General features: G+C 43.0%; 1 protein-coding gene across 3 annotated transcripts; it reads right to left on the reverse strand.

The window, feature by feature from the left end:
* Positions 1–2210: 2210 nt before the first annotated feature.
* LOC111265808 (uncharacterized) lies at positions 2211–14292 on the reverse strand. 3 transcript variants are annotated; one of them, XM_022842739.2, is made up of 3 exons: positions 12536–14292; positions 5109–5593; positions 2211–4900 (listed from the first exon to the last, which is right to left on the reverse strand). In XM_022842739.2, exons 2-3 carry the CDS (start codon positions 5571–5573, stop codon positions 4397–4399), a joined length of 969 nt encoding a protein of 322 aa, XP_022698474.1. In that variant the 5' UTR covers positions 5574–5593; positions 12536–14292; the 3' UTR covers positions 2211–4396. The 3 variants fall into 3 exon arrangements, with proteins under 3 accessions (XP_022698474.1, XP_022698478.1, XP_086826816.1); XM_022842743.2 differs by lacking the exon at positions 12536–14292 and adding an exon at positions 6690–7269; XM_086970690.1 differs by lacking the exon at positions 12536–14292 and adding an exon at positions 6690–7263 and having other exon boundaries at positions 2211–4897.
* Positions 14293–14586: the final 294 nt, after the last annotated feature.

The following is a 14586-nucleotide window of genomic DNA, read 5'->3' on the forward strand; positions in this document are numbered from 1 at the left end:
ACAGTCTTGGTAAATGATTTAACGAAACTTCTCTCTAGACGAATCGTTATTGCTAAGTAACCACCCAGGATTGATTGTCTAAAGTTGACAATCCCGGCTAGTTACTATGTGTTGCATCTTCATGTCAGGGAACGTTATGATCAAGCAGATTAGTAGGTTTATTACTATAACACAAATAAGAGAATTTGGCTGGAGATCTCAGATACGGCTAACAACGCGTGTAGGTTACGCTTTATATAAAACTATTCCACTACATCCCCACCTGCCTTTTCAATCTACACGTACAAGCTACGATAGATGAGTGAAAACACTGCCAACATACGAAGCGCTAAATATTCCAGATAAACAAGTAGTTACTAATAGTTACCAATCTACCTCTCAATGATGCCATTTTCATAACGGCCTTCTACGTCGCCTCACATCCATTGTCCTCGAGTGGTTATCGCTGAGAGCAAACGCGGACGACGAGAAGATATGAAACAGTTCCCCTTCGAAAGAGTTATGGTCTTCTCAATATAACGAGGACCCATCTGCTTCGTCTTTGTCTTCTTCTCTGCCCGCTTGCTGCTTATTCGCATTCAGAACACCCACGCGCGTAAAGCTTTCTCCGCATCTTTCATAACGACGATGCTACTGTGCCTGCTGCGTTCGCTGAACATGTGAACCCGAACCCTTTCACTCGGAAATAGAAGGCATCGAAAGGCTTAATACAACTACAGGCGAAAGGCAGAAGGATGAAGCTTATTCGAATATGGAAGCAGAATCCTATTGTCTTGGCGATTACGTCCTCATCAGAGTCCCACTGATCAATGATCGCATCAAGCGATCAACCAGCCGATCGACCGATCGTTTCGGTGTATCTTAAAAATCAGTCTGCCAAAGTAAATGCGGTCTGGGCGTTGGGCTAGCGTATGGCAGACTGAATTGAATAAGTGCCACTGCAGACGATTCTATCAGAGGTCGTGCGAGAACGTTGTGCGGCGAGGTGCTGACGTTTACCGGCTGTCGTACATGCACACCCGATGAAAGGGTAGCACAAAGTGCTATTAGTCGAAACAAAAAGCCCTTCAACAAGTTCGATGATATCAGATACGGCGTATTTCTTATTCGACGGGTCGTTTTCGTGAAATAGTGGCCTACAAACCATTGAGGACGACTGCGGCGATATTGCGATAGGTGGTGGCTCAGGGGCCGCGGAGGTCAAGCCCATTGTCCACTTGCTTTAGAACATTCGACTTAGAGGAGCAGACCAAGTGCGACGGATTCGATGACCGTGGTCGTAGAGTGGTCACTATCAAAGATATCCACAGACACAGACTCGTACGATGATTGCCAGCGAAACCGAAAGCAGAACGTTCTGGCCTCGTAGCGGTCTGAGTGCTGTCACGAGCAGAGCCATTGATACCCAACTTTCAAGAGAATGCGTATAATCGTGCCATGCTAAGGTGTTTGCCGTTGGAGATGTACGTATGATACGTATAGCGCGGGGTGGCCAAAGGCCAGATAGGATTAGACCTGAGTTTGGCAGCTCGAAGGAGTGAGAGCGCAATTCGTTCAACGAACGTGCGAAAGATCTGCCTTTTTCTAATCGGTTTTATGCAAATGCGTGAATACGGGAAAATAATCAAATTGACTTGGATATTAAGGAACTCATATATATGGCTCACACCTGTCGAGCTGATTAGTTATGATGCATGTCTCGAATAAGCAGCACTTGGATGTAAGTTTACGCTACCCGGCCTTACAAGGAAGAAACTTCCCTAGAAGCATGGCTGATTTTCAAAAAATACCCAACCCACCAGTTCGGATGATCAGGCTTTATAGAACTACACTTTGGCTGTTATAAGTTAGCGTATACATTCATTTGAATCTTTCTAAAGAAAGATATGGACTAACACCATTGGCTATGCACTAATTGTGGCCCCCAAAATAAGCCAGCTTCTACTAAAGGCTTCGATAGCCAATATTCACTAACCGAGATTAAAGACGTATTATTTGCAGGAACCATCAACAGGTCAAATAACTTCCCAAAAAAAAAACCCAAATAAACACTTTTAGAGCTCCAAAAAAAAAAAACAAATGGCAAGAAAGACTATGTCGAGAGTCTGTTGACGTTGAGTGACAAGTAGTTCATAGTACGTTTTACGAGATACCTCACTTTGAAAAATAAACAGCTAGATAAGTTGTCACAGAAAGAAAAGCGACGCGTGTATTTGGTACATAAATAAAGTAAGCGATTTTTTTTTTTATTTTAGCCCATTTATACAATCTTCTCATCTTCGCAGATGGCTGTCGCACGCATCTATAATAATTGTATCATCTGCATGTAGATCGATGCATAGCTGGACACGCGTTATGAAATCTGACAGCCCGGCTACTTCTGCTTCCCTCAGATCGGAAGGTCGAATATCGTTTGTTGACGCGAACACTGCATCCGTGCATAATATCTTTTAACATAATTCGGACAGATGTGCGCGCCACTACCGCTGTTTCTAAATGTAAACATCTTTCTCTTTCGACTGTTCATCATAAAGGTACTTGACACATTAAAACGTACCATTGCAAATAATATAAGCTAGCTTAATTTAAGGACGCAGCGTTAATCAGTTGTCTTTTGGTCCTGTTTGTTTGTGAATAAAGCGAGCGAGCGTCCGTTCATCACTTCCAAGCTATCTAGTGGAAATACTCCCTTGTTCCGCGCCTACCCGTTTTCTTATACCTAGCAATCTACGAATTTCTCTTTCTAAAAACTGGGTATCCATATTACGAGCGTCGTCGTGAGATGGGGGGAAAATTCATGGTGTATCTGATGGTGTGAATCGCTTTCTTTCAATTGTAATCTAACTTACATATGGTTTGAACGTTGTCAGGGCCTTTCCTCCACCTCGTCCTACTTCTTCTTCAGGTCCATTTAAAAGATTCTCTTTTATTTACTAGTTGCAATCGATAGTATTGTTCGCATAGAAAATGGCCATGAGCGCGTTATCACAGGCAGTTTTTTTTTTGATTCCATATTTGCTGAATAAGGTTCTTTTCTACATTTACAGGTACCTAGAATATATATAATATTTCCTTCTTTGCATAGCAATACGCCGGATATTATTCATTCATTGTTGTATGATATCTCTGTCCTTTAATAGCTATCTTTCCTTCCTTAACATTGAACAGAAATAGCGCTGTTCGACAAAACAGCGTCTGGAAATCAGGTTTCAACCCACCACGTAAGGTAATACAGTGACTAGGTATTTAGGTTGGGTGAGGCTATGACGTCGTTTGTTGTTTCTTTGTTCGTATTTCCGTCTCAATCCTTACCTCTTTCCATTGCATCAGCATAACGCACGAGGCATCGCTCAAGGAAAAAGGTATCACGAATGTTATGAAATCTATGAGAATTTCAATTTCCTTTCCTCGATATGGCCTTTCTTGCTGCTAGCACTCACTGCAGAGCTACTTGTGCAATACGCCATCCGGCCGATAATCTGGCAGCTTCGAACGTTTTTCGGGCTTGAGCATCTGAATACAAAGTCGAATTTAGCACATTTCGAAGCTGCGACCTCGGTATCTATGGCGGATTCGAGAGGTAACCAAATAATCTGCTTTATTTATCGCTTGCTAGCTACTATTTCCTGACAGTTCATTTATTTATTCTGTAACCGTTAGGTAACATAAAATAAATTAAAATAACACATTATAGTTTAAAGACGATCGATCTAAGCCTATGCGCCTATTCCTGCCGATGTTCCAGCTCTTTGTATGTAAACAGTAAGTTACGTACGAAATATTCACATTCAAGAAGATCGTTTTGATAGTATATCCATTACGGTGTATTCGATATGGTTTTTGCCACATAATACGGCATAGGGAACTTTGTTCCTGATAGAAAACACCGGCTGCACTCGTAAGCGTCTATCAGGAATGAAGTTCATCATAATTTTAGATGTGGGAAAAGCCATATATAGCCCTAAAATGGCGTAACGGATTCACTGCAAGACAGCGTTCATTCATTAAGTAGTGATATTTACGCCTATACATTTTGAGATACGGTAAAGTTGGTAAAAATGGCTGTGTCGAGAGCCCTTTCTAATACTCCCATAGAGAATTCGTCCTTTGTACTATTTCCAATAACCGATTATTAGATCATTTTGTTCTTAAGCATTAGATGCGTGTAACATTTCTTAACCCCCATGGGCTCATTTGCCACCAGTAAGCTTAATGGGGGGGGGGGTTACGAGATGTCAACATGCATATACTATAAAAATGTCTACGAGATCTTCTTCGATCTGTGACGTCTTCATCTTGCTTCTAGCCCATTAATGTCAGCCGGTTATAGTTACTGACTGGGAAGCCGGTTGATACAATAGAAAACGACGCAATCCTGCTTCGACGGGGACGACGTCTAGATTTGACGCGCTTCAACAAATGCTCGTAGATGTGCTAGTTGTTGGTTAAGAGTGCTAAGTTCGACCTTTAATTTGATATTCTCCTGCTCGAGATAAGCTGCTCGAATGGCGATCTCGTCCTCTTTAGCACGCCGCGCGTCCCGAGACCTCTTTGCAGCTTCATTATTCTTGCGCCTACGCTCCCAGTACGCTGTGTCCTTGAGCTCCTCGGGGAAAGGGTTACCGCGTCGTCTCGAAGTGCCATTTGAATTGCTACTGGAGGTCGGCAAGGCGGATGAAGGCGGTGATGTAACAGTAGGCAAAACTGCCGTTCGATTTGTTGAATCGGCCTGGTTATGGTGAACATGGCTAGAATCATTGGACTGATCCGACAATTCGGATGATGGTTCCGTTGAATCGGAACTTTTCGGTATGGGAGTTAAAGATGTAGTCGTTGGGGTCGACATTGACACAGTCTTACGTCTCTGAGTGTTTTGCATCTTTTTCTGGAGCAGGAACTGCTTTCAGATATAACAACACAAAGCGGAAACGATGTTGACCAATCATTAGTATACTCAATATGCGCAGTTGGTTTCGAGAAACGCCCATTGCCAAGTCATGCAAAAGCAAAAGGACGGTACACTAACATGTAGATAAGGTATACTCGTTCATCTAACTGACGGAACAGAGCCGGCTTGAGAGCAGTGCCCCTATAGCAGCAATGCTAACCTGATTTCTGAAGTGCAGATAGCCTGGGTCGAAGATATGCTGTGGACTGGAACCAGACTGTAGTGACTTGAGCACAAGGGATTCGTAAAGGTTCAAATGATCTTCGTTCGACTGCAGAACGTTCGGTGCAAGCCCCATTATTGCTTGAAAGTTCGGAGATAGACTCTGAGGCGGGCTGGTCGGGCAGTGCATGTCGTGAAAGCGTAGCTGTTGTGGGTTTGTCAACAGAAGTTTTCGTTGATCGGGCATCGTGCGTGGAGAATCCTGTTCAGGTTCGGAGACAGCACACTTTTTTGCTGGGGACGAGTCGGCGTCGTTAGCAACCTTTTCGTTCGTTGCAGATGGACTCTGCCTGCTGAAATCTAGCGGTCGGTCCCCCTCTGATGAATGGTCCCACCCGGGAGGAGATACTGAACTCTCACGTTTAACCCCCAGAGCAGGGCGAAATTCCACTGACAGATCCATGTTTAATGCTTCGTCTATACCTGTAAGACAGAACAAGTCATTGAAATTAAGAAACGGTATCTCAGTGTTTATTGATAAACTCAATGTCATGAAACGTTTTTGTTTTTATTGTATACGAATACTGAAGTCTTTTAGAGCCGACACCTTTAGAGTCGATGTTTGACTATGACCCGAAAATTATGCTGAAGTCTATTTAATATATAACTTAAGAATAACTTAAGATCTATTAAAAAGTAAATCACGACACGAGCTAAAGACTTGTTTTGACCACTGAGAGATGTCCACCCCAATTTGCCCTAAATATCAACACAGGGGACGTTTTTCTTTTTGGCACAGATTACATCATACCTTTTGGCACCACCCACCGTAGCAATGCTGCCTTCATCTTAATATTTATCTTCCCACTAATCCGCCGCTATTTTAGCGATGACATAGTAATTATTGAAATTATCTATGCAAGATACGAGCACAGTGTTAGTTGCGTGGCATTGTGTCGTACAGGGGAACATAAACTCACAATCGATCATTATACATCCACTACGTTGATGACAGACCCCACCTCAGCGACTGTTTACGAACCGCGTTACAAAACCGGTAGTACATCATGGAAATAAGTGTCAATTTTGTAATCTATTTTTTTCTTCTGTATATAAAACTCGGTAAATCCGACTTGCTTTTTTTAAACAGGAAACGTCCTCAATTTGTGCTAATGAAATAGCATTACTTGCCTAAACCTACCAAACCATAAACCCAACAAAATCTTCACGCGTTTGGGAACGACCCAGTAACACTGAATTGAATACCGACCATTTAAAGAAGAGACGATAGGATCTATGATTTATATGAGGACGGCGCTTGAAACATTCTAACAAAAAAAAAAATTTTTTTTTGGTTTCTCATTAAGTAAAAGTCCACGTTAAAATATTAACAACATTCTTCATACCTATTCTGTTTCACATTTATAAAGTCGTGAGACACTTTAGAAAGGTATTCCTACTCTCTTCTTTCAAATATGGCTCAAGACGATTTTCGACGAAACCGAATAGAGTACTACCGAAGCTAGGAAAAATGCATTCTATAAAAGATAACGCACTTGCTGTATTTTTGACAACTTACCAGCAGAACATGCACAAAAATTGGTGAATCGGAGGCCTTCCAGGGGCGTATCCCAGTCTAGGCTGCAGTTAATTTTAAATTATAAGTGAAACTTGACATTTGTATTCACACAAGTTCATAAAATTGTTCACTGTAGATTATGCATAGTACAACTTTGCTCAGGCGCGTGCACCGGTACTTTTAATCACACAAAAGGAACATCATCAACAGCTCAGTAGAGACACAGTGGTTTAAAGCACTCCGGCTGGGGTTTGGGCGACGAAAACCACGTAAACTACCAGAAATGTGTTATCTGGCCACGCACAAAACGAAAACAATTGTCCGGTGTTAATCTGCGATTGACCAAACTGAACGTAAACTATTGTTCCGTTACAGAAGCAAGTGTGGGTTACTTTTAACGCTTCTGATCGTCTCCTCTTTGCCCAAATCCACAACTGTCCACCTCGTGAGGACGACTGACTATAAGGGGGTCTGGGTGTGAACGAGAATATTTGCTGACCGGGCGAATCAGGCACATGGTTAAAATAGAGTGGCTGGTTAGGGAAAGGGCAGATCAGAAGGGTTAGGCGATGGAAGAAAGAGAGGCGGGTTTAGGTCGCCAACAGCCCGTCGCTACTCACTGAGTTGGTCGTCAATAACTGAGCCATGTATGTATGTATGTATGTATGTATGTACAGTTATAGGGTACAGTAGCTCTCATGCACGTGTTACGAGTACTGCGGTGAGGAAGCAAAACTGACACATTCTATAATTTGCCGTTAGGAAAAATCGATTTAATTCTACAGATAATTTAGCCTTATGCTATAATATATATATATATGATCGTGTATAAAAAACATTTCATCTAGTAACGTTGCTAAGTTTGCGAGGCTGTGACGAAATCCTTCAGGACTGTAGAGACACCGCTGCCAAATTTAGATCTAAGCGATTATCGAATGGGGAATTTATATTTTTAGTGACAATATTCACGGCCTTCATCAAATGTCGACGCTCGTCGCCTGTAGGTATCCGTTCTGGTTTGAACACAGATTTGCTCTGACAAGTTTCTGAGCTGGTAAGTTATTGAAATTATTACGTGGTAAGTAGCATATTCAATTTATGGAAATCTGATGCAAAGTTATGAAAAACTTATTATCTCTACGCTCAGTGTTTTCTTATCGAGGGCATGTGTCAGCGTTCTACACTAGTGAGTAAAATGAGTTTTGCACTACGCCATGATCACAAATTTGCGCTATAAGGAATAAGTACCGTAGACAGTAGACATAACTGCATTTTCTAATCAAGTGCTAATCCTTCGAACCCCAGCTCTCATCAACAGCTATTCAAAAAACGAAACACACGGGTGTTCCACTTTACCCAAGGATATATTGATTGTAGCGGTAATAAAGCAGGGGAGCGTTCTGCATTTATACGCCATGACGCTAACATTGGAGGTATTATTACAACTATTATTGTCATTATTTTACAGTGCTATACATCTTGTCGTACCGGATTGAAAAAGAACCGAGAGAAAGCGCGGGTTATCAGTTCGAACTATTGCCACAACAGGCATCGCCCGTAGTGACATTACATCGTCCGACGCAACCGTCGCAAGTGACCCCTCTACCCTCTTGAATTGTTTTACACAATTTTAAGGGGGTAGCTAACAGTCAGGAAATACGCTATGACAATCTTTGAAGATGATACGCACGATCGAACTATCAACGCCGGCGCACCGGTTGTTGCCACACTCCTGCTAATAATACGTTATGCGACAGGCTTCTTTGCGTAGCTTGTCCTTCTAAATGTATTGCCAATGATTCTCTAATCGGGAATCGTATTGTGACAGATATCTTGCCAGATATAAGCCACGAAGCATCTGCCCCTTCAATGTCGTGACGATATGAAAGAGGTCGTTGCTCGCTCGAGTTGTTCTCCGGCGTAGCGATATTACTATTATTATATTGTTGTTATCGTTTAGATTATATCCGTTTGGAAAATGGGCAACGTGCACGGTAGCAACATGGCTCATTTTTACGTACATTTTGCCGCTGCTAATAATGGGTGAAATACATGCCATTTGAGTGGTCTGCATGAGAAAGTTTGCTCACTCACTATGTACATACATAGCGTGTGTATGTTGTACGTGTGTGTACGTTAGCTAACTGCTGTGAAATGATAGGTCATTGGAAAAAACTTTTGACGATATCGGCGACAAAACACCCGATAGGAGGAAGTGTAGAAACCCGGTATTTGGAGGTTATCGACATGGGCAGGTCGAGCAGTCCCATGAAAGGAAACCAAGACATAAACACATGACAACTGTCGTTATGGGGCCGTCGAGGGCCTATTTATGCTTGCCGAAGGAGTCTATTGTTTGTATTGTGAGTACTTAATTACGTTCATCTAGTTCCTAAAAGCAGAGTATTGCTCATGGAAACAACGCGTGCCCATGCATAGTGATATTCGATAAGTATTTGCTAAAACGTACTCTGAGCGGCAACGTGCACGTTGCCTCTCGAAATGCTGCACGTGACCCGCCCGAGTAATTTCGTCAACAGCTCGGATGACATATGATGTAAGCATAAAGTTCACTTTATCATTCACTCTTCGAGGCGGTCGTGAAGTTATGGTTAAAGTGACGCTTTCAGGCCGATTCGCATACCATTTTATTCCAACTGGATAAACACCAAACAGACGTCGATACACATCGCCTTCCGGTGTGGACGTTTCAACCCTAATGCAAAGTCTTGTCGCGCATCTTGATGTAGTAATCCTTGAAACGATGACTCGCTCACCATTTTCTTTTGAAGCGATGACCCATCAAAGCCGGACCAAACGTTCACGTTCTGTCGCCTCCAATCACCAGCTGAAACTGGCAACTCATATTTGCAGCTGCTGTTGCTACTGGTGAAAGCAAGTTTCGGGACCGACTGGCCGAGTTCGGTTATGAAAGATTGCAAAAGTCTCGAGACAGACTCGCTGTTAAGTTGAGTCCGGCCCAAGAAGCTTTCTCGCCCACTTTCTCAGTGGCCGTTCAAGCGTTTTCCGATCCGATTCAATCATCTTGGAGCCGCCAAGCTTCTAATGCCCACACTGCCCTGAACGGTCAGACCGTTTTCTCTCTCTCTCTCTCTCTCTCACTCCATCTCGCACTCAACTCCTCGACTTAGGCTAGGGTTCTTCACCCTGCAGCCGCGCAGCCCGCAGCTCTGTATTGCCCGTCTCCCGTATGGTCCGTCCAGGTTAGGTCTCTTATGAAATATAGAGGTGAACGATCTCACTCACGGATCCGACTCGTCAAAACCCTTCGAGGTGAGCGCAACAACCTCCTCCGCTGCCATTATATCGTCCTTCAAGCAGAAAGCAGCCAAATGCTCGGCGAAAGTACATAAGTGAAAGCCTTCCGAACAGTTCTCAGACCTTCGATACAGCCTGTGCAGCCATTTGGACTAAGCTAGTGTGGCGGTTTCGCCATCGACATCGTCGCTTGCGCTGTGGGACGTGTACTATATGTGTCCGTGCTGAATATACACGATCAGGATGACAAAGAAGAGGAGTCGTATTAAGGGGAGAAAACTCTCGGCAGCGGCGGCGATGGCCGCTGTCTTGTTCAGAGATCAGTGGAGTTAGGTAGATAAATACGTTGGTAGGTGGGTGGGTGGGTGGGTGGAGAAGATTGAGGGAAATAAGGTTATAGAGAAAGGGTATACCTTCTCTAAGGTATTCTGGCTGATTGTTGTGTTTCTTTTGATGCGAATGTGTAGTCCAGGAAGGACATCGACCGATTTAGAAGCATTCTACTGTCTCCGCCGCTGCTGCTATTATTTATCATCTGAGGGACCACTGATGATGATGGACGGCACAAACGGTGAAAGCCAGCAAATACCATCGACCTAAACCTAATTCTTTGCAATAGGGACGGCAGAAATCAATAAATTCTGCATAGTCAGTGTAGAAAGCGAGGCGAGGGTGAGGTGGTTGTTCAGCAACGACGGAGCGGAACAATTTGATTGAAGGCCACACTGGTTTCAAAGAAAGTTAACTTATGTCTACTTCATTTCGACAACTAAATAATGAACAGTGCTCAAAACTAGGTGGCCAATTCAGTGATTATGATCGTGCAAAAAATCATTTTTTCATTGACGACAGGTAATAACCTCTTCAATACATTTTGCACAGGAAATGACTGAGAATATTATGGGCGTTGCAATTTCATTAAAGGATGGCGTACCACGATGTCTAAGCGTCCAGCTTGGATAGGACGGTAGCCCTATTAATGGTCTCTGCGACAACAGATATCCGCGCGACCGATTATAGCTTTTACCGTCCAGAACCAGCAGTTTCTTTTATAACAGGCTCTGAGCGACAGGCATTTGTCTGTGGTCTCGGCAATCGTTATGCAACATATCAGATGAAGTTTCATCTATAAGTCTATGGTTTGTTAAAAAGGTAATTGTTGATCCGATACACTTTGAAGATATCCCTCATATTTCGATTGTATATATACGCGATGAAAGAAGCGGACCCTGTCACCTGCAGGTCTGGTATCATCGACGAGCTAAGTAGAAAGGACCTATGTCAATATTTTTCACTAACAATGTAATCGGTGTTGTGGTCGAACGAACAAACTGTGTTCCAGACTGTTGATAAATGTGGTGTGCGCACACATGGATTTTGCCGGCGTCTAGCAAGCGAGAGCTATTTACATTAAAGTTAACTGAACTTGGTTCAATTCAACATTTGTACCTATAATGACTTGAATTTAGGCGTCAAACTACTAAGGACTACTCTTCAGACGATGAACAGACTTTAGTTAATTCTCGTCTCATTCTTCTGCCACTGAAAGGTAAGTATTTCATTGAAGTAGCGTTTCGTGATGCTCATAACAATACGCGCAGACAGTCTTCAACTATGCCTAGAAGTGAGCACCCTCCAGACACACCAGAGAGTATATCTGCATGAACAACGGCAATGCTTACCGTGGGATTGTTAAATAGAATAAGTGATCCCAGATCGAGGGTACGATTATAATATTGAAAACAATACTATCAAACATAGCGAAAAGATTTCGCTAACAAGGAGAAGTAACAATAACATTGAAAGTTCGACAGCTTGGTATATATATCAAGCACAGCTAAACAAAAAGCTATGAAATCAACTCAGCAATAGCCGGCTTGTCTGGCCGATGACATTGATGCCTTTTCTATCATTCAATCATGGGGAAACTCTCGATTTGATCAACATGCTCCCTCAAGCGACAGAACATGAAGAGCTCAGCAGGCTCAGTTTGTACAATGTCCTAGTCGTGTAAACACAGGCCATTCCTATACATCCTTTAAAGAATTTTGCAATTCTTTCATATTCTCTCAGCTTGATATATTATATGGTCGCCTAATTATATCACAGTCTATACATATAAGTGCTAGATGGAACGCGTTACAAGGCTTTCACAATGACCGGATCGTCTTTGTTTTATTATATGGTCTGTAAGAAAAAAAGAAGCGACCCCGAGAAAAAATAACTACGTCGTACGATAGAAATTTACCTTAACTAACTTTGTAATAATATTTCTAGCCGCAAACGTCATACTGTCGTCAGCAAGTTAAAATGTCTTACTTTAGAAAACGGCTTATAAAGTGAGGTGCAATTTATACTCTTAAGTTGGAGATTCAACATCAATGAACTGCCACTTTAGTCTATTGTTTGATTATTTTTCATAAAATAAATTAACTAATTAAACAATGCCAACAAAAACTGGTCGTTCCCGGAGTTCAACAAAATCTCAAAGAATCTGCCTATATCCCTTATAGACGTAGTTCCTTCAACTCGGCTCCCTCGCTATTACGCTACAAACAAACACTCACTGTATTCGATCACGTCGTTGTCCTTTCGGTGTTTTCCAAATGCGCTCGGACGGGTCCTTTTTGTCCTTCAAGTTAGTCACTTTACAAGAAATAATCGTCGAGTTCCCAAACGTACTCAAAACCTATTGCTTGAGATCACTTTCCGAAGACACTTGTCCAGACGCGCGAAGTCTGTAGGTATGCGCAGGCAGGTTAAGAGAAAATTTTACAGAGAATCAACAGACAGTTGTTCCGGCTAGCCACATAGAGACCACATGGTCCAGCGACGAGATCACTTTTGACGTCGTCCCATCTTTGCGGTAACTTAAATTGCGGTCACATTGACCCAGTGTCTTGGTAGCTAGCTGCATTCGTGGGTGGATCTTAGCCTTTTTGCCCTCTCCAGTAAGCGCATTTTGTGGCGACAAAAGACACACCCACTAGGTAAACCGCTTCTTTTTTTTGAAACTTCTACACTGCCTCTCCGTGGCTGTCATAAACGCCGTTAGAATCATCCGGCGTAACCCCCACACCAGCCCCTCTCCTGCACAAAAAAACGGCCCGAACAGGTACTTGAAATATCGATCTGAACTCCACAACGCAGCACCAAATCCAGCCAACTTAAGCCGCAAAATGGCGGGTTAGTTCTCTCCAATGAATTGGGTTCCCCGCTCGAGAACGGATGGGCATATCTAGGGCAATTGCATCTTGCTCTCTCTGTAATTAAACCAGTGTTCTGGCGGCCATTAAGCCTTGCGACTGATGTCGCCCGTTGCCTTACAGCTTTCTTGTGACGCCTACAGATCCATTGGCGCAAGCCCCCCTGGCCGTTTTCGTCTTCTTGATTCGATCAAGATGTGTGTCTCCGGCCGCTGTGACACAGTTTCAAGACACCGAACGACCCGTGTGGGTGAATACGCTAGCCGCCAATTAAGTTTACAATAGCATCTTTGAGCACAAGACAGTATCCGCTGTTCACCTCACCATTGGTTTTTGCTTCTGATGCCCAGGACGAGTCAGCCGCTCGCGCACCTCGTTCTCGTTTGTGACGACGTAGATGGTCCGACGACACTGATTCAAGCTGCCTGCCGTTGGCCTTCATGCAACTGTCCGATTCGGCGAAATTAAGTAGCCAACAATGAATGGCGCCGATTAACGTTAGAGCCTGTGACGTTGGCCTGCGCCTGCAATATACCACAAACAATAAATCGCCTACAGCGGCAGTAGCAGCAAAGACCGTATGATAACGAGGCGGAACTGCCATTAACTGTCGCTCGAAGTTGGAAGTTAACACGGCTCCAAAACATGGACTATTTCGATTTGAATTTGTGCCAAGTTACTGTCCTTAATATTGAGAGTTGCCGCTGTTCAGTTACTATGTTTTTATTTAGAGATGATTGGCGATCGAGTTCTGGCGGGCAGCAAATTGACCGATTTAAAGAAAAGACTGGAAACACATACGTATGGATAAAACAGCGCGTGGGATACAAAACTGTATTAAACTTTCAAACTCTATTGATGATCGATGAGAAGAAGTAACCCTTTCTTCACCGATTCTCATAGTGCCATAGCAGTGGTTGCAGTCACGCACTCGGGTTAAATTAAATTATCTTTCCCTCCCAGTAAATCATCACAGCTTTTCATAACGGACGCAATTGAGTGACTACTTTATAATTGTTTGAAAAATCTGACAAACGGGTGTCGATGCAAGGTGACCGGTCGCGTTGGCAAGAAGAAGTTACACGAAGAGATACCGATCAACTGTTTTCATTATTCGAACTTAGAAAGATATGTTTGACAAAAAAAAAAAAAAAAAAACATAACTCTGTGCTAGACTGGTATGCGTTGATTCATACGCGGCTTTTTTTCTTTGTCATGAAACGTCTTGCGGTTGCCTTAGCTTTGCTCGAAGCGAGTGAAACACAACGGATTGAATCAATATCTTCACAGTCGGAAATTTAATTGCTGGTCCCATACACGATATGAACATGAAATCGTCGGTCTACAACGTCTGCTATGGAACTATGGCGGCTCATTACGCGTAATCTGAGCGTAAACGATAGCTATTCGTG

Source organism: Varroa jacobsoni, unplaced genomic scaffold (genome assembly GCF_002532875.2).
Source record: "Varroa jacobsoni isolate VJ856 unplaced genomic scaffold, vjacob_1.0 scaffold_109, whole genome shotgun sequence".
Taxonomy (NCBI): domain Eukaryota; kingdom Metazoa; phylum Arthropoda; class Arachnida; order Mesostigmata; family Varroidae; genus Varroa; species Varroa jacobsoni.